The sequence below is a fragment of the Dama dama genome, chromosome 17 (genome assembly GCF_033118175.1).
Source record: "Dama dama isolate Ldn47 chromosome 17, ASM3311817v1, whole genome shotgun sequence".
NCBI classification, from domain to species: domain Eukaryota; kingdom Metazoa; phylum Chordata; class Mammalia; order Artiodactyla; family Cervidae; genus Dama; species Dama dama.
This window is the reverse complement of record NC_083697.1, coordinates 42,367,408-42,391,896: the sequence shown is the minus strand read 5'-3', so window position 1 is coordinate 42,391,896 and position 24,489 is coordinate 42,367,408. Positions and strand designations below refer to the sequence as shown.

Genomic DNA, 24,489 nt, shown 5'->3' with positions numbered 1-24,489 from the left:
AACTAGCACATAATGAAATTTCTTCTAAATCACAGAACAATTTATTTTATACTAAGCAGATTTTATTGTTAAAGAATTTAATGTAGTCCAGTTCTTTCCCAGGTGGTAATTCATGTCTGTAATACCTATTGATTCAAATATTCTTAAAGTAACTTTTCCCTTAATTAATTATGATTTGTTTAGCTATCTCCACAACTCTGTAAGGTAGTTGTTAGGTCACAGAGCTCATATTCTATACATCATTATACGGGTTAAGAAAAAGAACAGAGAGAATTTTTCTGGAATAATTCACTACCAAAAAGGAGAACCAAACCACAGTGGCCTCCAGGGCAACTTCAAACGATAAAAAGTGGCAGTAAGCTTAGGTCAAAAGTACAAATTAAAATAGCTCCAATGCTTTATTTGTCCAGAAAACATTTGAAGAAACAGTTAAGGATCTTCTATATTTCTCTGCATTCTTTTACCAAGAGCTTTAATAACCAGATTTCTTAAATCCACTTGAGGACAGGTTTCCCAATTTTTTTTTTTCCAAATGCTTCCTGCTACACAACACAAAAGTCCCACAGGCTCTAGAGTCCTGTGATTACAGGAATCTGCTCTGTGCTTCACAAAAACACAGCATCTACAAAGGGTACACACTGCCTTTTACTAACAAATTTCCAAACAGGTCAGAGAAGAGCACATCCTTCAGGAAAGATAAAAAGAAAAACAATGACATAACTCTGGAAAAAAAGAAAACGAAACTCCAAGAATTATCTCATGATCTGCTGCCACATAGGAGATATTTTACTTTACGAGGCACTGACCTTTATGCTTGTTCCTTCTTAACAGTCACCCTTTTCCAGATATCAAAACAGATTCAACTTAAACCACTGCAACTTTGCCCAATAGTGAAATGGGGATAAAACCATCCAGCCCTCTGGCTGGAAGGGTAACCTGAGGACCCCAGATGTAAAGCCCAGAGGACAGTGCCTGGCCCAGAACAGCTCTCAAAACTCAAAGCCAAGGAGAACTCTACAGTCTTCCACTCTGCTCAGCTCCTTTATTCAGACTATACTGCAGTCCATTACAGAGTTTCATCAGGGAATATAGCTTTAACAGCATGTTGTAACCAAAACCAGGTAAGGTAGTACTAACCCGACAACAGAAAAAACTTGAGTCCCAACCACCAGCCCATGTCAAACAAATCAAAAATCAAAAAGAAATTAACTCACATGAAACAAAAGAAAAAAAACAGATAAACTGGACTATGTCAAATTTTAAACTTTTATGCATCAAAGGACACACCAATTGAAAGAAAAGACACCCCACAGAATGGCAGAAAATATGTGCAAATTTATATCTGTTAATGGTTCATATCTAGCATATACAAAGAATTTTATAGCTCAACAATTTTTTAAAAGCCCAATTAAAAAGTTGGTTAAAGAACTTCAATAGGGCTTCCCTGGTGGCTCAGTGGTAAAGAATTGGTCTGCTAATGCAGGAGACACAGGTTCTATCCCTGGTCTGGGAAGATCCAACATGCTGTGGAGCAACTAAGCCCATGCACCACAACTACTGAATCTATGCTCTCAAGCCCAGGAGCCACAACTACTGAAGCCCGAGTGCCCTAAAGCCCATGCTCCACAATAAGAGAAGCCACTGCACCAAGAAACTCACACATCGCAACTAGAGTAACACCCCCACTTGCCACAACCAGAGAAAAACCCATGCAGCAATGAAGACCCAGAAGAGCCAAAAATAAATAAACAAATAAACAAAATTTTAAAAAAGAACTTCAACAGACATTCTTCCAAAGAGGATACATAGATGGTCAAGGCACATGTGAAAAGATGCTCAACAGCACAATAATCATTAGGGAAATGCAAATCAAAACCACAATGAAATACCATCTCCCACTAATGAAAACAAAACAAAAAAATAAGTGTTGGTGAGGTTGGGAAAAAACTACAAGCCTGAGCACTACTGGTAGAAATGCATAATGGTACAGCTGCTATAGAAGAGAGGATGGCAGCTCCTCAAAAAATTAATGGAATTACCAAATGATTCAATAATTTCACTTCTGGGTGTATATCCAAAAGAATTTAAAGCAGAGACTCAAACAGATATTTACTTGTATATCCACATTCATAACAGCATTAATCACAACAGCCAAAAGGCAGAAACAGCCAGTACCCATGGTCAGATAAATCAATACACAAAATATGGTATATCCATACAATGGATATTATTCAGTTTTTAAAAAGAAATTCTGACACATGCCACAACATGGATGAACCTTAAAGATACTATGCTAAAAACAATAAGCCAGTCACCAAAGGAAAAATATTCTAAGATTCCAATTATATGAGGTACCTAGAATACTCAAATCTAGAGACAAAATGTATAACAGTGGTTTCCAGGGGCTGGGAAAAATAGGGAGTGGGGAGTTGTTATTCAATAGGTACACAGATTCAGTTTGGGAAATGAAAAAGTTCTAGCATTGGGTGGTGGGGATGGTTGCACAATAATGTAATTAATGCCACTGAAGTGTACACTTAAAACTGGTTAACAGGGTAAATTTTATGTTCTGCCTAGTTTAGCACTATATATATATATACATGTTATATATGAATATGAAAACTCTCATTTGGCTTTCAATTCACTGACTTGTCCTACTCCTCAGTTTACCCTGTGCTTGTTTCAAATTCCAATTCTTAATGTAATTTCATAAACCTGAAAGAAAAGTAACCACACACTCTCAAAATCAAGACCCAGATTTACTCACCTGTTCTGGATTCCTGAAGGATCATTTTTTAGACGATAGAAAATGGCACCTAAAACCAGTCCCAGGATGACTGTCACAATTATCTTTTCAAAAAGAAAAAGGAATTTCAATTAAAGGTAAAAACTTAATACAACCTTTATTATTAAAATATATCTGGCTACATAATCAAACCTCTCCACTGATACAGATATTTTAAGTGGCTTGAACACAGTCCTCAGGAAAACATAAAATGTACATGTTACTAGACTGCTTTTTAAGTTAAAGTAAAAATAATTTATCCATGTGTTCAGGAGACTGACAGGAAGACAAAGTAGAAAAGCTAAGATTCCCAGCGTTTTAGCAGGCACTGCCAGTTCAGGTCCTGTTCAGGCTATGGGGCCTGGGAGTGACATACAATGAAGCAGAACAACGCAAGCACCCAGAAAAGTAGTTTGGGGAGCAAAATAAAGCCCGACTGGCTAAGAGTTGTGGCTTAAACTCTCAACCATTGTGCTAATGAACATGCATGGTGTGATACTTCAAGAGGTTCCAATAAAAACAGGATATCCTTACTCTTAACATGAAAAAACAAATAAAAATAAATAAAAACTTTAAAGTACACTTAAAAAAATTCTAACAATGGAACTTCGCACAGTAAGAAAGGAGGGGTAAGCTGAGGTCATCTATCCAAGTTGGGGAGTCCACACCTACAATGGAAAAGTGCACTGCTGCTGTCACCAAAGCATTCGGCCAGCTCTCTCTGAGGGCACCCGAGTGCTTCCATTACCCACCCTCCTGTCACTGCTTCTCCAGCAACCTCAGCCCTGAGTGTCACCACCAACAGCTGGACTAAGCTGCCAATTCTTTGCCATTCTTACCCACCTTCACTGACTCCTAAGAGTGTTTGATGACTCCTAAGACTGGATAAACATCACTTTCATTTTTAAGATTTTTAAGGCTGATAAAATATCTCTTAAAGATACTTTTATAAACAAAGGTTTAGGGTTATGTTATAACTTATACAAGGAAATTATATTTATTATACTTTTAATTAAATTTTATTAAATGTATAAATATAAAGATACAAGATATGATCATCCAAAGAAAACAAAATATCCTACTATATACCTTGGAACCTTCAGAGTTAAAAAAAAAAACCACACCTCAGCACTACAACAGTGTAATGGTATCAAGGCTTATAGTAACCTGTCAAGACACTTATGGCATGAGGCAAACAAAATTGGAAAACAAGATCATGATCTGTGAAGACTAGCTTGTGAAGACGAGTCTGGAAAGAATATGATTTAAGATGTACTTAAAAATTGCCTTGCTAAAAAACACAGTCAGAAATTTGAAAAAAAAATTTACTACCCTGGCTTATCTTAATTACCTTCAAAATGTATTATACTTCATGTCAACAGATCAACTCCCAAAATAAATAATGATGACCCCATTAGCATGTGTGCATGCACATGTATACAAATCTATACTTTCACACTGTAAAACTCCAAGAATATTCAGACTTTTAAAAGCAGACACTCTACATGCTTTGCTTCTTTTGCATTCAAACTTAGTAACATTAACAGACTGTCAGTTTTATCATTAAGATGTTTCTTAAAGGTTTCAAAGCACTAAAATACTTTCAAGGAAAGTTTTCAAACACTGACAAAGTGATTAACCTCATAATTTTAGCATGCTTTTACAAGGTGTGTCTATGTTATCCCTTTTTCCATTAAGGAAAAGAAAACAAACAGGAAGACTAAATTTTTCTCATTGGAGCAAAGAGACTCTATCCTATGAGTTCTGTGCAGCTGGAGTCTTTTGAACAGAAGGGGGAAGAAAAGGAAATTTCCTAAATATGTAATTCTAATTTTGTTCAATTCTGTTTACCAACATTTTTCAAGGTGAATTTTGAGGGATGTTTATGGCTGTTGCTGAAAAAATTAATCCATAGTCAAATGTTAAATGTGCTAATAGAAACTATGACTCTCCCAGAGACATGCTAGTGTTTTCCAAATTGATTTGACCAGGAAAACTTTGGGACATTAAATGAATATTAAATCTTATCAACAGGAGCCAAGATGGCAGAGGGATAGGACCAGGAGTCCACTTTCTCCCCCTACAAATTCATTGAAAGAACAACTGAACGCTGAGCAAACTTTGCAAAACAACTTCTGATCGCTAGCTGAGGACATCAGGCGCCCAGAAAAGCAGCCCATTATCTTCGAAAGGAGGTAGGACCAAATATAAAAGATAAAAAGAGAGACAAAAGAGCTAGGGACGGAGACCTGTCCCAGGAAGGCAGTCTTAATAGAGGAAGTTTCCAAATACCAGGAAACCCTCACACTGGCGGATCTGAAGGAAGTTTTCGAATCTCGGAGGGCAACCTAACTGGGAGGAAAAATAAATAAAACCCACAGATTGCGTGCCTAAAAGCAACTCCCAGCAGAAAAGTACCCCAGACGCCTGCATCCGCCACCAGCAAGTGGGGGGCGGAACAGAGAGGAGCGGGCGGCATTGCTTAGGGTAAGGACCGGGCCTGAGTGCCCCGAGGACAATCGGAGGGAGCTTTTGTGAGTTACCAACTTAAACTGTGGGATAGCAAAAGAGAGAGAGAAAATTAACCGGCCGGAACACACTGCCGGCCGTTCGCAGAACAAAGGGACCGAGCAAGTCCAGAGGAGCTAGCCGACTGCGGACCGGCCCATCCCTGCCAGAGGCAGGAGGCAGTGGGGAGGGGAAAGGGGTAAACTCGGCCCCAGAGACGGCATCCTCTACCGCACTGCAAACAGGCCTCCAGTTTCTAACCAAAGACCTCCTGAGATTCTGGATGGTCAACATCCGCAGGGAGGGTCGCGGCTAAACACAAGGCGCACGCACCCGACTGGCGCGGGCGGAAACTGAGGCTGGGGCCGCGGAGGGGAGAAGGCGCGCCGCACCGGGGAGAGCGCGCCCGTCAAGCTCCTGGCTGCCTGAGCTGCTCGGCCCGGGAAGGCACAAAACGCAGGCGCAACCGAGTCCGCGCTTTTGTGGAACACCCGAAAACTGGAACCGCGCGCATCGCAGGGCCCACTCCATATGGAGCAGCCGGGAGCCTGAGCAGCATAGATGGGGAGAGCACACACCCAGGAGCGGGGCAAACCCAGTGTGGCCAGAACACTGCGAATGCGCCCCACACACAGCGATATCTGCCTGCAGCGCGCCCCTCCGTATCCACAGCAGGACTGAACTAGCGAACCTGAACAGGAGACCACCTCCGCCCGCCTGTGTCAGGGCGGAAATTAGACACCAAAGAGACCGGCAAACAGAAGCCAAATAAACAGAGGGAACCGCTTCAGAAGGGACCGGTGCAACAGATTAAAATCCCTGTAGGTAACACCGACTACACCGGAAGGGGCCCATAGATATTGAGAAGTGTAAGCTGGAACGAGGACCTATCTGAAACTGAACTGAACCCACACTGACCGCAACAGCTCCAGAGAAATTCCTAGATATATTTTTACCTTTTTTTTTTATAATAAAAAAATTTTTTTCTTTTCTTTTTTATTTTTTCTCTTTTATTTTCTTTTAAAATTCCCTATTACTCCCCCATTACTCCTTAACTTTCATTTTCATATATTTTTACGATTTTTTTAATTAGGAAAAAAAAATTTTTTTTCTTTTTTTTTTACTTCTTATTTTCTTTTAAAGTCCTCTACTCCTCTACTACTCTTTGATTTTCATTTTCATTTCACTATAACCTTGCAAAAAAAAAAAAAAAGAGAAGCCCTATTTTTAAACCGAACTTCATATATATTTCTAAAATTTTTTGTGATTTTTTTTTGTTTTTAATATTGTATTTTTAAGAGTCTAACCTCTACTCTAGATTTTTAATCTTTGTTTTTCAGTATGTGATATAAATTTTGGACATTTAAGAATCCAATATTCAGTTTACTCAGGAGTGTGTTGATTACTCTCTCCCACTTTTGACTCTCCGTTTTCTGCCTCAGAACAACTCTATTTCCTCCTTTCCCCTTCTCTTCCCAATCCAATTCTGTGAATCTTTGTGGGTGTCTGGGCTACGGAGAACACTTTGGGAACAGAGAACTGCATAGATGTGTCTCTCTCCTCTTGAGTCCCCCTTTTTCTCCTCCTGCTCATCTCTATCTCCCTCCTCCCTCTCCTCTTTTTCATGTAACTCTGTGAACCTCTCTGGGTGTCCCTAACGGGGGAGAATCTTTTCACCATTAACCTAAAAGTTTTATTATCAGTGCTGTATAGTTGGAGAAGTCTTGAGACTACTGGAAGAATAAAACTGAAATCCAGAGGCAGGAGACTTAAGCCCAAAACCTTAGAACACCAGAAAACTCCTGACTACACGGAACATTAAGTAATAAGAGACCATCCAAAAGCCTCCATACCTACACTGAAACCAACCACCACCCAAGAGCCAATAAGTTTCAGAGCAAGACATACCACGCAAATTCTCCAGCAACGCAGGAACATAGCCCTGAGCGTCAACATACAGGCTGCCCAAGGTCACACCTAACACATAGACCCATCTCAAAACTCATTACTGGGCACTCCATTGCACTCCAGAGAGAAGAAATCCAGTTCCGCGCACCAGAACACCGACGTAAGTTTCCCTAACCAGGAAACCTTGGCAAACCAATCGTCCAACCCCACCCACTGGGTGAAACCTCCACAATAAAAAGGAACCACAGACCACCAGAATACAGAAAGCCCACTCCAGACACAGCAATCTAAACAAGATGAAAAGGCAGAGAAATACCCAACAGGTAAAGGAACATGAAAAATGCCCACCAAGTCAAACAAAAGAGGAGATAGGGAATCTACCTGAAAAAGAATTTAGAATAATGATAATAAAAATGATCCAAAATCTTGAAAACAAAATGGAGTTACAGATAAATAGCCTGGAGACAAATATTGAGAAGACACAAGAAATGTTTAATAAAGACCTAGAAGAAATAAAAAAGAGTCAGTTAAAAATGAATAATGCAATAAATGAGATCAAAAACACTCTGGAGGAAACCAACAGTACAATAACAGAGACAGAAGATAGGATAAGTGAGGTAGAAGATAAAATGGTGGAAATAAATGAAGCAGAGAGGAAAAAAGAAAAAAGAATAAAAAGAAACGAGGACAACCTCAGGGACCTCTGGGACAATGTGAAACGCCCCAACATTCGAATCATAGGAGTTCCAGAAGAAGAAGACAAAAAGAAAGGCCATGAGAAAATACTCGAGGAGATAATAGCTGAAAACTTCCCTAAAATGGGAAAGGAAATAGGTACACAGGTCAAAGAAACTCAGAGAGTCCCAAACAGGATAAACCCAAGGTGAAACACCCCAAGACATATATTAATCAAGTTAACAAAGATCAAACACAAAGAACAAATATTAAAAGCAGCAAGGGAGAAACAACAAATAACACACAAAGGGATTCCCATAAGGATAACAGCTGATCTTTCAATAGAAACCCTTCAGGCCAGAAGGGAATGGCAGGACATACTTCAAGTAATGAAAGAGAATAACCTACAACCTAGATTACTGTACCCAGCAAGGATCTCATTCAGATATGAAGGAGAATTCAAAAGCTTTACAGACAAGCAAAAGCTGAGAGAATTCAGCACCACCAAACCAGCTCTTCAACAAATGCTAAAGGATCTTCTCTAGACAGGAAACACAGAAAGGTTGTATAAACGTGAACCCAAAACAACAAAGTAAATGGCAACGGGACCATACCTAAATCTTATCAACAAAATCCATTCATTCCAAGACCTTCCAAAGACAACTTTTGGTTAAATGCATTACCAGAAGCAAAGTCTAGCTCATGTAAATGACTAGTTCAAAACTAACTATGGCTATAAGACTATCTACACCAGATTTATCAACAGGAATCCATAAAACATTTTAATAGCTCCACATTAAAATACTTAGAGAAGTAAAAGACAGACTCCCAAGATTAAAAAACCCTAAACCAAAGTCAGCAGCTATGGCCCCTAGGCGTATTTCTATTCAGTCCAGGAGCTATAACTGGTTTGTGGGGTTTCTTGACCACTTTTTTAAATGGCAAAAAAAAAAAGAACAATATTTCTTATCATGTGAAATTCATATACAATTAATATTTCAGTGTCCATGAATAAAGCTTTATTGGAACACAGTCATGTTTATTTTTTAAATGTATTTATGGCTACTTCCTTGCTAAAATGGCAGGGTTGTGATCCTTTACAAAAAAGTTTTGCCTATTTCTGGCTTAAGCTAACTTTTCAGTACTGACTCATCTGAAGAAGTTCCCGCCCCCCACAGGCAGATGCTCAGGGAGATGCAAGATTCTGTCCTTGTTCTGTGAGATTATCACTGCTGTGAACATTGTTGGGATTCCTTTGGTGGAGCTGAGTTCACTGAAGAGGAAAGTAGGCTGAACATGCAACCTGGAGACACTAGGCCTGCCTGGAGCTGGAATCTGAAGAAAACCTAGCATCAAAAGATGCAGAAACCTGGTGTACTATTAAACACAGCCCCACATTCTAATCACCCCTGCCCAGAACTACCACATAGAGTCATTTCCTGGTATCAGCAGGGGGATTCCCTTGGATATCAAAATCTACAGATGTTCAAGCCCCTCATATAAAATGGAGTCATACAGTCAGCCCTCCACATCTGTGAGTTCCTCCAACCTCAGTGGGTGCAGAACTTGCAGATACTGAGGGCTGACCATATGTGACTTGGACAAGATATTTAGACCATGTTCAGAAATAAGAGAAATTTCTTTTCCAAATAAAAAAATCTAATGCATAAATCACACTAAAGAATCAACACTCTTATATCATTTTACTGTTAAACAATGTTGATAATGAGGTTGACTTTATTTACAGAAGTTGTTCCCAAATGACATCAAATCTACTAAAAGAATTAAAAAGTATCCTTGATTGAAAGTACATAAAACTGTTCATGTTCTGACAAATGCCAAATAACAAGTAAAAAGTGTCTGGAACAGTATGTCTCGAGGGATATAGGCTCTCGAAATTAATATTTAAAAGGCAACAGTACCACAGTGTGAAAATGATGGTATGTATAGTAAGAAATCAGTGATATTTCATTAGAGCCAACAACACGCCATCTTTCAGTACTCAGCAGAAATTCAATGAAAATAAAATCAGCTACTCCAAAAATAACTGGTTAAATTGACTTCCTTAGAAAGGATGAAAAAACAAGGGTTTTGGATGACAGAGGGTTTAAGAATAACAGAAAAATCAAAAGGAGTAATCATCAACAACTATCAATAAAGTCAGGTAAAAGAGAAAAAAACATTAATTCAACTTAATTAAGAGAAGGTGAGTCTGACAGTGAAGAGTCTTATTGAACAGAATTCCAGTCTGCTTGCTACCTTTGTGCTAACTGCACACTGTTTTAGGTATTTAGTACTCTCCTAAGATCAGAACCCCTAAATGAGGAAGGTTGATTAGAAAGGACAGCATCTGTAAACAGGCTCTTTGAGAAAACAGTGAGCGGCCCACTGATTCCAGGGGCATTCAGCTACACCAAGCTGAAGGTGTCCCTGCCACCTGATATACGATGCAAACCAACCAACCTCTTTCCTTTCCTTCCCTCTTCCCTTCTTCCCTTCCTTTCTCATTTCCTTTCTCCATTTCTCTGCTTAAACTCTCTTCCCAGCCCCTTTTACCATCTGACATGCTATTTATTTCTATATTAATTTATCATCTGTCTCTCCTCATAAGTAAGCTCCCCAAGAGCAGGGATTTTATTTTTGATCATGGCTATATACAAGCTCCAAAATGCAGCACATAATCAACAAGAACTTACTGAATGCATCAGGAAATGAACATGTGCAGCCATCAGAAAACCACAAATGTGGTCAAACATTTTCTTTACTTCACAATTTTTGGAAAAAAAAATTTTTTTCTACAAAGATTATCCATTACAGCTTGTCTGAACCAAAAAAATTCTGAGTGGGTGATCCAAAAAAACTAAAAACAAAGTCTTTCTAAAAGTAAAAACCTAATTAGATTTTGCTTGTTTCTATACCCTAAATGGAATGGGGATAAATAAATACAGCGTGGGCAGAAGATAAGCATAATGTCCCCCAAATGAGTAATTTACAGCATAATTAGAGACTCCAGTAGGTTACCTGAGCTATAGAAGCCTGGGGATTACCCAGTAAATTTTTGAATGAACGCTTGGAAATCCACCTGAGCTGATGACAGAAGGAGGTAGCATAAGTGATCTCCTTGTAGGATGAAAGCTTCTTCCTTTTCTGACTCCCTGAGAGTTTATCTAATTCAACTTTTGTTTCCTTGAAGAAGGAGGAGTTGACATAAAACTCAGCTAATTTTTCTATGAGTGGAGTATCTTTGTTGGAAGGTTCTTTGGTCTCATTGACTGTGGAATAAAAGCAGATAAAAAGGAAACATTATTAAAAAAAATAACAACAGATTTAATCCACTTTTCTATAACCCCTTTCTTAGATTCTACCCTAACACCTTCATTCTAAAGCTTGAGTATAAAAAAATTATGGGTTCTGTCACTGCTTTACAAGGTAAGAAAACAGACTAAATTGGTCTCCCTCCATAAACTTATGGATACAGCAAATTCACTGACCTTTTCCTAATTATAATATTTGGACCCTAAATCTTTCAAAATAGACTTCTCAAAATTTGGAGTTATAATTCCTAAAACAAAACAAAATACCTGGTCCTTGCTTTTTGCAATGAATAAATGCAAAAATTACCAAGTTTCTTATTTCAAAACACTACACAGTTGGCCCTCTAAATCCACAGACATGGAACCCAGGGATATAGAGGGCCTATGGGATTTGAGCATCCTTGGATTCTCATATCTACAGGGCACGGGAGGAGGGGGTTCTGAAACCAATCCTCCATGGAAACCAAGGGACTACTCTGTAAACAATGGGCACTTCTTTTAAAATGGGAACTCCTGTTAGAATTGACATTGTCCTATCAGTGCTCATTTACAGATTAAATAAATAGCACTCCCACAGATGAAAAAGAATCTGCGTTGACTGATGCTATTAGATTGAACGTTTGTGTGTCCGCAAAATTCATATGCTGAAACCCAATCCCCAGTGTGATGGTATTTGAATGGAACGACTTTGAGGGATGATTAGGTCATGAGGCTGGAGCCCTCAGGAGGTGGGATTAGTGCCCTTATGAAATAAGCCCCAGAGAGCTCCCTCCCCACTCCCACCACCTGAAGAAGCTATAATATGGTCACCCATCTATGAACTAGGAAGCAGGTCCTCAACAGACACTGAATCTGCTGGTGCCTTGATCCTGGACTTGCTGTCTCCAGAACTGAAAGAAGAAAATGTCTATTGTTTAAACCATCTGGCCTATGGTATTTTCGTTGCAGCAGCCAAACAAACTAGTACAACCAGTATCAGGAGATAACACTGTTATAAATTCACACAGCCATGGTTTAACAAGCTACCACATTGCTAAACTTCAGCCAACTCAATTAGAAAATAATCTGTGATTCTCAACAGATTTGCTTACCTTCATCACCTGTGTCTTCTCTATTTAACACCACAGCAGAAGAGTCTCCATTAATGATGTCCAAGAAGAAGTCTGCAGGGTTATTATAGGGCTCACAGTGGAAACCTGCAAAAGAAGGTAATTCAGGTACACAAAATTGGTAGTGCTGGTAAACACAGACTGTTTTAGAGAGTGAGGGAGGTGCTGCTAGGGAAGACAGAATCTAATAATTTCTCCCTCATTTTCCTTCTCTCTTCTCGCCTCATTAATTCACATTTTCCTTTTATATATTTAATCACACACTATTTCAACAATTTTCTGACTCTGCACAAAACAACATACTCCAAACCAACCTTGGACTATTAGAAAGTCTTACATTAGAGCTTGGTCCTTACCCATCATAATTCATGAGACCTGAAATAGCTAGCAATATGCTGTGGTGCTTAATCAGAACTTCTTCAAAAATCTAGACATGGGTCTAAGAAAAAAAAAAACCACATTGAGATAAAAAGCCATGGAAAGACTAGTGTTCTTTAAAGCAAGACAACAAGCAAAGCCAGCTAAGGCACAGAAGGACTGTGTTCAGGAGAGGCCTGGGGCATGTTCTGCTCTTCAGGTTCACTTAGAGACTGCTAGAATGCTAGTACCCACTTCAGCAATGATTATTTCTGCCCCTACTAAATGCAGGTCCAAATGGTTATTTATCATGCTATTATAATTCCAATATAGAGAACAAATCACCAGACCAACATTTTCAAGAGAAGGTAGTGGCACAGCACAGCTGAATGCTTACCTTGACCTCTCGTGGCGCTGTAACAGGGAAGAACAAATCTGACTCCATACTGGATCTGTTTCTGTTACTTTAACCTTTGCATTTGATCGCTTTTGCTACAAGTTAAGAATGTTGCCTGTAGCCTGAAATATATGGGACGGCCCATTCTCCAGGGTCTGATCTCTAAAGGTGTAACACTTTCCCATTCATATAGAGATAAAAAGTTGTAGAACAAAGAAAAACATTTGTCTTGTTGGAGGTTTATAGGAACACCATGACCAGACAGACACAGGCAGATGCAAGAACAAAGGATTCCAACACCAACAAGTTTGCAGCAATCAACCACACCCCCTTTACTTTTAGTATAAAAGAGGCCTGATTTATAATATGGGTAAGATCGTTCTTTGGGATGCTAACTCATCATCTTCTTGATCTGCTAGCTTTCTGAATAAAGTCACTGTTCCTTGACCCAGCAAATTATCTCTTGATTTATTGGCCTGTTGTGCAGCAAGCAGTATGAGCTTAGACTCAGTAACAACATGATCATCTGAATTCAGCTTTGCCTGTAGTCTGACCCTTAGGTTCATCTCCCCAAAACTCTTGACCCATGTAGGCTTATGATAGAGATTAAACAGACATTTTAAATTATGGCTGGCAAATATTTTACACTATATTTGAGGTCATGGAGCATCACCTATAATCATATCCAAGTACCTCTAAAACAAAGGAGACTGCATGAGTCATTTAAAAAATTATATATTTCCAATTTAAACAGGCAGTCCAGAACCATCAGAGATGTTGGCCCATTGAAGTCAGACTTATGACTAGCCATTGTATTGACAGGTAAGTTCCATACATGCTAAATCCACAACCTAATATCACTAGAAAATTAAATATACTAACATCTCCATGAACCCTCACCAAGGAAAACCAATATCCCATGGATAAGCCTTAATCTGTATTAGCTAAGAAGACAAATAATTTAGGGACATTAGATCTTTCCAAAAATATCCATCTGATGGATAACTGGCCATGAGATCAATACATTTATTGAACTGTTAGGGAAAGGTCACCAGAACTGAGGACAAGAGATATAGCCCCGTTAGAAATGCACACACACACACAAAACATATATGTGCATGTGCATGTACGCAAACAGGACAAAAAAGAGTCATAAATAACAAACTGGCACTGCAAAGTAAAGAAAATTCTAGCACCAAACTAACCGAAGATGTTTTGGAGCAGTGGAAACTGTGATACATGTATATCTACTCAAAGATCAAACAGCACTCCAAGTGACCCCTTTGTTCTCTTTTAGGATACTATTAATGAAGGATCTTAACAGCACAAAAAAGTCAACCATACCGATGGATTGAAAGTAATCCAAGGCCTCCTGAGCAGGCCCATGGAACATCAGTCTTCCTGCGGCCAACAAGGTGAGGCTATCAAACAACTTGAAGATGGAATAACGAGGCTGATGAATGGAGAAGATGATTGTCCGTCCTTGTTTAGACATCCTAAATTAATAGTGAGAAGATAACAATGAGTCATTAAACATCTGAAACTTACATTTCTTGGTACCATACTTTATTACTCCTGCCTTTAGATCATTTATTCCTCATTCAACTTGATTTTCTCTTACTAACTTCTCATCTCATATAATCATCTCTATCTGATATTTAGGGAATCTAAACTCAATGTTTTCATGAAACTAGAGTTTCTAAAGTGTTTTCCACGGGCAAGCTAGAATCAACCAGAATATTAATTAAAAATGTATATTCTTGGACAGTCTACTCAGACCTGCTGGGTCCAGGGAAGCATATTTTAACAAGCACCCAGGTAATTTGTAAGTACACTCAAGTTTGAAAACTTATTTGGAACTAAATCTTAAAACAATGGTCATATGCCCCATCCTTATTGATCATTTATTTAAGTCTTCTGGCTCTTTCAGAACTAGTTTTCAATTCTCTGCCTTAATGACACAATTAACATTACTGAGTACTGACTATATCTTTGTTTTTATAGATGACCTCATCTAAATTCTCATAATATTGTTACAAAACAGTACCAATAATTTTACCTTTATATAACAGATAAGGCTCAGAGAACTAAGCAACGGCTCAAAGCATCACAGTGAGAAGGGGCAGGGCTGGGATTTGATCCCTGATCTAATACCATGGCCAAAAGATAGTAACTCCTATCTTCATACAGGAGCTGCTACTTATGGATAGAAGAAAGAAAAGCCAAAATCACCACTCAAAAACTATTATTGAAAACAATAAACTACTATTATTAGTGGCAGTAAGAGAAGAATCACATCAATTTAAACATTTTCTGAGTACTATATGCTAGCCATAGATACAAGTTTGTTCTACCTCAAAAAGACCAATCGTTTTGATACAAGGAGGAATAAAAGTAGCTGAAGGTGACTTGTAAGCCAAATAGGAGACTATAACCCATCTGAAGATGATGTAAGTAGTGTATCAGAGGGACTGACAGGGAGAGAAAGTGGAGGAAGACAGCAAACAAAATGTGCCATAACAAGATCTACTCCAAAAACTGCAAGTAGTTCAGTGTCATTGCACAGCTGAGGTATATGTGTAGAGGCAGGGACTGGAGACTGCAAAAACGACAGCAACAAAAAACAGGCCCATGATGAATCCTGTCACTCAGAGTTGGCTCATTAGTCAGTAGACAGTAAGGAGTCAGTAAAGGACTGGCAGCAGGGAAGTGGACTGGTGTGAGAACTCTGTTCTCCATGTGTGGTCTGAGGTATCAGTATCAGTATCCCCTATTAGAAATGGAGAACCTTGGCCTCCCATTCAGAGATCTAGAATAAGAATCTGCATTTTAATAAGACCCCACGTGATTAGGATACACAGTGGAACTCTAGACAAATGAGGTTAAAGCTCTCCAATGTGAGGAAAGATGCTTGTGAGCTAACTAGTTCAAAACATAATGAAGCATAACACTGTATGATATTCTCTGTCAAGTCATCATTGCAAAAAGAAAAAAAAAACAAAATGGCTGTCTGAGGAGGCCTTACAAATAGCTGTGAAAAGAAGAGAAGCAGAAAGCAAAGGAGAAAAGGAAAGATACACCCATTTGAATGCAGAGTTCCAAAGAATAGCAAAGAGAGATAAGAAAGCCTTCCTCAGTGATCAGTGCAAAGAAATAGAGGAAGCAACAGAATGGGAAAGACTAGAGATCTCTTCAAGAAAATTAGAGATACCAAGGGAACATTTCATGCAAAGATGGGCTTAATAAAGGACAGAAATGGTATAGACCTAACAGAAGCAGAAGATATTAAGAAGAGGTGGCAAGAATACACAGAAGAACTGTACAAAAAGGATCTTCACGACCCAGATAATCACAATAGTGTGATCACTCACCTAGAGCCAGACATCCTAGAATGTGAAGTTCAGTTGGCCTTAGGAAGCGTCACTACAAATAAAGCTAGTGGAGGTGATGGAATTCCAGTTGAGCTATTTCAAATCCTAAAAGATGATGCTGTGAAAGTGCTGCACTCAATATGCTAGCAAATTTGGAAAACTCAGCAGTGGCGACAAGACTGGAAAAGGTCAGTTTTCACTCCAATCCCAAAGAAAGGCAATGCCAAAGAATGCTCAAACTACCGCACAATTGCACTCATCTCACATGCTAGCAAAGCAATGCTCAAAATTCTCTAAGCCAGGCTTCAACAATACATGAACCGTGAACTTCCAGATGTTCAAGCTGGTTTTAGAAAAGGCAGAGGAACCAGAGATCAAATTGCCAACATCCGATGGATCATCAAAAAAGCAAGAGAGTTCCAGAAAAACATCTATTTCTGCTTTATTGACTATGCCAAAGCCTTTGACTGTGTGGATCACAATAAACTGTGGAAAATTCTGAAAGAGATAGTATCCTAGACCACCTTTCCTGGCTCCTGATAAACCTGTATGCAAGTCAGGAAGCAACAGTTAGAACTGGACATGGAACAACAGACTGGTTCCAAATAGGAAAAGGAATACGTCAAGGCTGTATACTGTCACCGTGCTTATTTAACTTATATGCAGAGTACATCATGAGAAACGCTGGGCTAGAAGAAGCACAAGCTGGAATCAAGATTGCTGAGAGAAATATCAATAACCTCAGATATGCCGATGACACCACCCTTATGGCAGAAAGTGAAGAAGAACTAAAGAGCCTCTTGATGGAAGTGAAGGAGAAGAGCGAAAAAGTTGGCTTAAAACTCAACATTCAGAAAACAATGGCATCCGGTCCCATCACTTCATGGCAAATAGATGGAGAAACAGTGGAAACAGTGGCTGACTTTATTTTGGGGGGCTCCAAAATCACTGCAGATGATAACTGCAGCCATGAAATTAAAAGACACTTACTCCTTAGAAGAAAAGTTATGGCCAACCTAGACAGCATATTAAAAAGCAGAGACATTACTTTGCCAACAAAGGTCCATCTAATCAAGGCTATGGTTTTTCCAGTGGTCATGTATGGATGTGAGAGTTGGACTGTGAAGAAAGCTGAACACTGAAAAATTGATGCTTTTGAACTGTGGTGTTGGAGAAGACTCTTGAGAGTCCCTTGGACTGCAAGGGGATCCAACCAGTCCATCCTAAAGGAGATCAGTCCTGGGTGTTCATTGGAAGGACTGATGTTGAAGCTGAAACTCTAATACTTTGGCCACCTGATGTGAAGAGCTGACTCACTGGAAAAGATCCTGTTGCTGGGAAAGATTGAAGATGTCAGGGAAAGTTTAACAGGATTCCTGTGTGCTGTTGCCTATCTCTCTTGAGCCCTCTGTTCCTTATTAGTCTCTGTCAGGGGCAAGAGGATCAGGCAAGCCGCTCCCAGGAGGGAGATCAAAAAGATGGGATGCTTGCATAGGATTTCCTTCATTAGCTTTTCCATTTGGTGAAAGGAATTATATACAACCCTCTTTTGAAATGGATTGCCTTTTGGCCTTGTGGCCTCTATTGCTCCTTGCTTCCTTGGTAACTTGTAAAGTCTGGTCTCTTAATCTTTATCTGAAGAAGCTACCTTGTATTACGGTATATATACTCACACAGAATTCAATAAAGCACCCTTGCTCCATCAGAGACTTGGGTCTCCGTGTCCTCCTTTCTTTCTCTCTCTCTCTCTCTCTGTCCCTCTATTTCTGGCTGATTCCCCAGACTGCGAAGGCCGGCTTTGTAACCCAGGGAATATCAGCCTCTTTCCTTCTTTCACTTTCTTATGTCGACTCCGGACCACCAGATTCTGGTCCAACAGAAGGCAGGAGGAGAAGGGGACAACAGAGGATGAGATGGTTGGATGGCATGACCGACTCAATGGGCATGAGTCTGAGTAAACTCTGGGAGTTGGTGACGGACAGGGAGGCCTGGCGAGCTGCAGTCCATGAGGTCGCATGAGCGACTGAACTGAACTGAAGTCATCATACTCTAATGAACACTGTTAATATAATTAATTACAGATAATAAAACTATCATGGATGTATTCTCTAGCTGATCCTGAATCCCAGACCTGTTACTTGACATCTTCACTTATATGTGTAATTGATATCTCAAACTTAAAACGTCTAAAATCTTAGACATTTCTATCTTCCCGTTCCTTCTTACTCTAGCATAGGGGCTTGCTTACAAGGGCATGGACATCAGAAGAAGCAAGGTAGGGTTTTCCCTGGTAGTCCAGTGCTTAAGAATCCACATGCCAAAGCATGGGACATTGAGTTCGATCCCTGCTCCAGAAAGACCCCACATGCTGAGGGGCACCTAAGCCCATGTGCCACAGTTACTGAACCGGTGCTCTAGAGCCCATACTCCACAATGAGAAGCCACCTCAATGAGAAGCCTGTGCACTGCAACAAAGTGTAGCCCCCACTTGCTGCAACTAGAGAAATTCCCCATGTACAGGAACAAAGACCCAACATGCCCCCCCCTCAAATATATATATATATATATATATATATATATAAAATAAAGAAATAAAACTTTTAAAAAAAGATAGATAATGATAAGGAGGGGATGCCATATAAAGATGGTATGTCCAACAGGTTTTTAAAAATGGGGAGTAGTGGTAATTGTCCCAGAGGTGGTGAGCATAGGGAACCACCAGAGTGACTGGGAAACTGATTAAATTGAACAATTAAGTTAGTTTACTGAGGAAGAAAGGAAACATACTGAGATAATGGGAGCCAAGTTTCACATTGTCTGAAAAGTCATTTAAAAACACAGAAAGGTGGAAGGCTAAAGAGAGCACTCAAGTGTTAGATCAGGATTAGAAATAATATAAATCCACTTTTTAAAAAAAAATATGTACACACTAATAGCACAATAGCACACTAATAGCACAATACAAATATGCTTATACATGTAAGTTCTATTCAAACTATGACACACATACATATAACATATTTATAGTAAATATATTTCCAAATAAAATACACATATGTATTTCTATGTTATATACACATACATACACATACACATTTCCTAGGCCTGTCTGCTAAGTGGATCTAGAAGCAAGGACACTCCCATAGCAGTGAGCACACCAAGTAATCAGATCTTGGTTTTCAAATCATAGCTAAACTGGGAGGAACCAGGACTCCATGAAGAAACATCTGATACAGGAAAAGTACACGATGAGCCTGGAACATCTTGCTGACCATAAGGTAAAGAAATGCTTAAAGAATGACAGGGACATGTAAAAACGACACAAAGGCAGACTGAGGAGGCTTCCACTGGCCAAATCAGGGTGAATTTTGTCATGAAAATAAAGAAGAATAACAGATTATAACCCACTTAATAAAAGGAGAAAATGAGTAAACATATGAACAGAGAAGGAAGAAAGTTTCTTTACAGTAAAAGACCAATGAATACATGTTGAATGAATGATGTAAAAAGAAAATCACCACTTGGTTACCCTCATACTCATAGCTGACAGAGGCAGTTTGTGAATATAGGCTAAAACTGGTGCATGGAAGATTTGATGAGGAACAGGATACTGGCCTAATATCTGATTATCTCCCCTAATAAAATACTAATCAATTACAAAGGGAAAATAGTTATTTCATAGCAGACAAAGCCAGCAGATACCAACATGACCAGCTGATGAAAGGTTAACATCATCCATGATGGGAGAAGTCAAAATCACACAGCCTGATGTTATCACTGAGAATACAGCATCATTTCTGCAGCATCCCTGCCAAGAATTCATGGCATGAGTCTGATCATGAGGAAACACTGGATGGATACAACTTGAGGGTCGCCCTATGAAATGTACTTTCAAATATGTGTGAGGATGTGAGAGGCAGGGAAAGCATAAAGAACTGTTCAGGATTAGAAAAGACCAAAAAAAAAGGGGGGGGGGCGCTGCTTCTGGAGATAATCCTGAGCCAGAAAAGAACAAAAAATACACTTCTGGGGCAGCTCGGAAAGTATGACTGGAGTTCATGGACTGGATGGTGTGGCTGGGAGGTGTTTAAGGTGGTAACGTAGTACTTGGTGCTACTCTTGTAACTGTTCTGTGAGGTTGAAACTTTTTAAAAGTTAATTTTAAAAAAGATGTCCAAAACTTTTGAAATTTCTCCTATAACCATGATTCTCCTCCCATCTTCTTCGTAAAAGTAAATGACATTCTTTTTTTTAATGAATTTATTTTTACTTGAAGTACAATTGCTTTACAATATTGTATTGGCTTCTAACAAACATCAACATGAATCAGTCATAGGTATACCTATGTCCCTCCCTTTAAACCTCCCTCCCCATCACACCCCTCTAGGTTGTTACAGAGCCCCAGTTGAGTTCCCTGAATCATATAGCAAATTTCCATTGTCTACCTAGTTTACATATGGCAGTGTATATGTTTCCATGTTACTCTCTTCATACATCCCACCCTCTCCTTCCATCTCCCTCTGTAAATGACATTCTTTACTCCATTCTCCCATTTTTCAGGCCCCAAATCTCAGAAGTTATTCTCTCAATAATCACATCCCACATCCAGTTCTAACCTAATCCTGCTGATTCTATTTGGAAAACAGATAGAACCCACTCACTTCTTCCCCTCTTACCACTACCATCCTAGTCAAAGCCAGCATCATACCTCAGCTGTGCTAATATAAATAGCCTCCTGACTGGATTCCTCCCACTCACCCCTGACCAATTATACAGCCTTTTCTCTACAGAACTGCCAGTCCTCGGTTCCCACATCACCCAGACATTAAAAGCCATAGTTCTTAGAGTGGCCTGTAGTCTATATAATCTGCCAACCACTCAATCCCATCTCATATCCTTTTCTAACTGTTATGAACTGAATTGTGTGTCCTCAAAGTTCATGTTGAGGTCCTGACCCCTAGCACCTCAGAATATAACTGTATTTGGAGAGAGGCTCTTTACTATAAACAGGCAATTATGATAAATAAGGTCATGTGAGTGTCATCATTCAATCAGGACCAGTGTCCTCATAAGAAGAGGAGATTAGGACATGGATACACGGAGAGAAGATGAAGTAAAAACACAGAGAGAAGACTGCTATCTACAAGCTGAGGAGAGGGACCTCAGAAGAAACAATTCTGCTGAATGCCTGATCTTGGACATCTAGACTCCAAAAACATGAAGAACTAAATTTCTACGTTAAGCCATCCAGTCTGTTATACTATGCTAAGGTACCCTGAGCAAAGTAATCAATAAGTAACACCCACCCCCCTCCACAGCTTACTGGGTTCCAAACACAGGAAGCACACTCTGCCTCAGGGCCACTGGCTGTCCCTTCCACTAGAACTCTCTACTCCCAAATATCCAGGTCTTGTTCACTTGCTCCCAGCTCAAGACCTCTTTGAGGTCTTCCCTGATCATTCTATATATAACACAGTATCTCTATTCCACCATAGCCATATTTTGCTACATTTGCAGCCTGCCTCATTTTTCATGGAACACTTACATTTGTTAACTGACTTTCCCTGCAACCAAGGAAGACATTTCTGTCTGTTGTGCTTACTGATGTATCCCTTGCACCAAGAATAATACCTGGTACATACAGGTGACCACCCAGTGGATGAGTGAAAGAATAATGTTCTCATAGCATTTACCTCTTCAGGAGCAAAAGGACAGCATTTGCTGTGCTTGAATCTAAGCCAGTTGTGGGCTCATCCAGGAACAAGATGGATGGATCAGTAATAAGCTCCATTGCAATACTAGTCCTTTTTCTTTCTCCTCCAGACACACCACGGGTAAACTGAGTTCCAACCTAAAACACAAATATTAGTATTACCAATAACATCCTCAGCCACTGTCATTTATTGAGCTCCTAAAATGTTCCAGTCCTATAAGAGGTACTTCATCACATCATCCTTGTTTATTCGGAATAGCAAATAAAAACTATATGGGAGAAGAGGTAGGCTTCTCTTTAACTTGAAGAGTAAACTGAGGTTTAGGTCAGAACTGGTAAGATATGAAACCTATGCCTTATATGTTTCTTATCAAGCCAAACATTTAGTTTTAAGACAGTTAAGCTAGAACACTGAAAGATTTGGTCTGAAATCACAGACCAAAAAGGGAGACGAAGATAGGAGCAGAGAAGTTGAAAGCATCTATAATTGTTAGTCTTCTTACAGCCTTCTGACCATCGCCCCCCCACCACCACCCCATCCCCAAGAAAGTCATCAGTGTGTCTTGGTAGCTAGGAAAGTTTACCTTCTATTATACCACATTAGCACCTCTTAAATCATCATAAGTCTTCCCAAATTGAGCCCTCCTGTACCTTAACTTACGAAAGAAGTCCTGACTCATGCTACAGGGCAACTGGATGAGTAGACTATTCTAGAGGGCTATTATGTATGGGAAGGTAGACTATTCTACAGGGCAATTGGCTGGGTCTTTTCAACCAGTCAGCATTACTGTGTGGTGGGGGACCAGGAAGGTTTTGGGGGAGAAAGGAAGTAGGAAATAATTCTTATATTAATAGTCATCAATAACCTTTTGTAAAAGATGTAGAGCCAGCATGACTAAGCACAGGCAACAGAGTATACAGGTTAGATCTAAAGGAACAGATTTAATATGAAGTCAAGTTAAATCATATTATCACTTCAATTCTTATGAGTCTTCAAAAAGATAATAATCAAGTGCTACTCATGCCTGTGATTGGATCCTCTAACAACTGACCTGTAACAGACATTTTGGAGACAAATGAGGAAATGTGAATGAATATGGTTTATAGCCCATACAGGATAGCCCATTCTCAAGGATCTGACCTTTAAAGATCAGAATGATTAGATTTTTCCATTCATAACAGAGAAAAACATTTGTCTTGTTAGAGGTTCATAGGAACATTGTGACCAGATCCACATGAACAACTGCAAGAACAAAAGATTCCGACATTAAGAAGTTTGCAACAACCAATCACACCCTCTTCCTCTTTTAGTATAAAATAAGTCTAATTCTAATTTGGATAAGATAGCTCTTGGGGACATTCATCCACCATCTTCTCAGTCTGCTGACTTTTCAAATAAAGTCACTTTTCTTTGCCCCAACAATTCATCTCACAATTTATTGGTCTGTACATGGTTACTGTACAAACTTGGACTCAGTAACAACTAAGTAATCAGACTATTCTCTCTACATTTGTTATGCTTAAAATTTCATAAAAACTAACAACACTAAGTGAAGTATTTCAATTAATTAGATAAATAAATTCTAAGTCAACAAACTGTTTCAGCTTATTTTCCCTGGAAATCCATACAAGGAATGGGTAATGACTGCCTATTGGTAGAGAACTTTTACTTAAAGGTAAAGAATGGTAAATACCTTATTGGAAAGACAATATCAAATAAACAGAGCTAATACAAAGGAAACCCAATCACTCCCAAAATGAATTTAGTGGAATATGGTGGCATCTCAAAGTTATTTTTCCAAACAAAATATAGCAAAATATACTTTACATTAAATAATGTCAGGAAGTATCATCTGAAACAGCAGCCAGCAAAATATCCCCATTCTTTGTTACTTCTACCACAAGGGGACTAAACTAGAGCCATCACAAGCTGAAAAGCTCATCTTCACCAAAAGATACAGATGTTTTCCAGAAAAATTTTTTATACCTAGTCATCTACTGTAAAGGTCACTTATTTATCTCAATTCTTCTTTCTAAACTTGTATAACTCACAAAAGGAGTTACTTTACTCTCCTGCCTACAACTGTTATCTCTAAAGCCTAAAATAGACCAGCACGTAACAGTCTGTAAGTAGATATTGGGAGAAGAAAGGGAGAGGGGAAGTGAGGGAGGGAGGGTTGGGAGACAAAAATGTCAAAAGAAAGGCTTCAGAAAAATAAGTTCGAAGCTACACAAACTACAAATAAATCCCTAGTTTGACTGAATATAATTTCGGAAGCCAACTGACAGCAAAGTGAAACATACTGAATCCTTGAATTTTCATCATTTATGAACTCCAGAAATATAATTCTC

At 39.2% G+C, this 24,489-nt stretch overlaps 1 protein-coding gene across 5 annotated transcripts in view; it reads right to left on the bottom strand.

Annotated features, from left to right (window-relative positions):
• The window catches only part of ABCG2 (ATP binding cassette subfamily G member 2 (JR blood group)), a 73,307-nt gene that overhangs the window by 10,160 nt on the left and 38,658 nt on the right, over positions 1 to 24,489 (bottom strand). For all 5 annotated transcript variants that reach the window (XR_009696511.1, XM_061164431.1, XM_061164429.1 and 2 more), the window contains 5 exons: positions 22,118 to 22,275; positions 14,398 to 14,549; positions 12,282 to 12,386; positions 10,898 to 11,148; positions 2,768 to 2,850 (listed from right to left, as the gene is read on the bottom strand). Coding sequence is in view for 4 of the 5 variants with exons in the window: in XM_061164431.1 (XP_061020414.1) it covers positions 2,768 to 2,850; positions 10,898 to 11,148; positions 12,282 to 12,386; positions 14,398 to 14,549; positions 22,118 to 22,275 (749 nt within the window). In the remaining variant the exon portion in view is untranslated. The remainder of the gene's footprint in view (positions 1 to 2,767; positions 2,851 to 10,897; positions 11,149 to 12,281; positions 12,387 to 14,397; positions 14,550 to 22,117; positions 22,276 to 24,489) is intronic.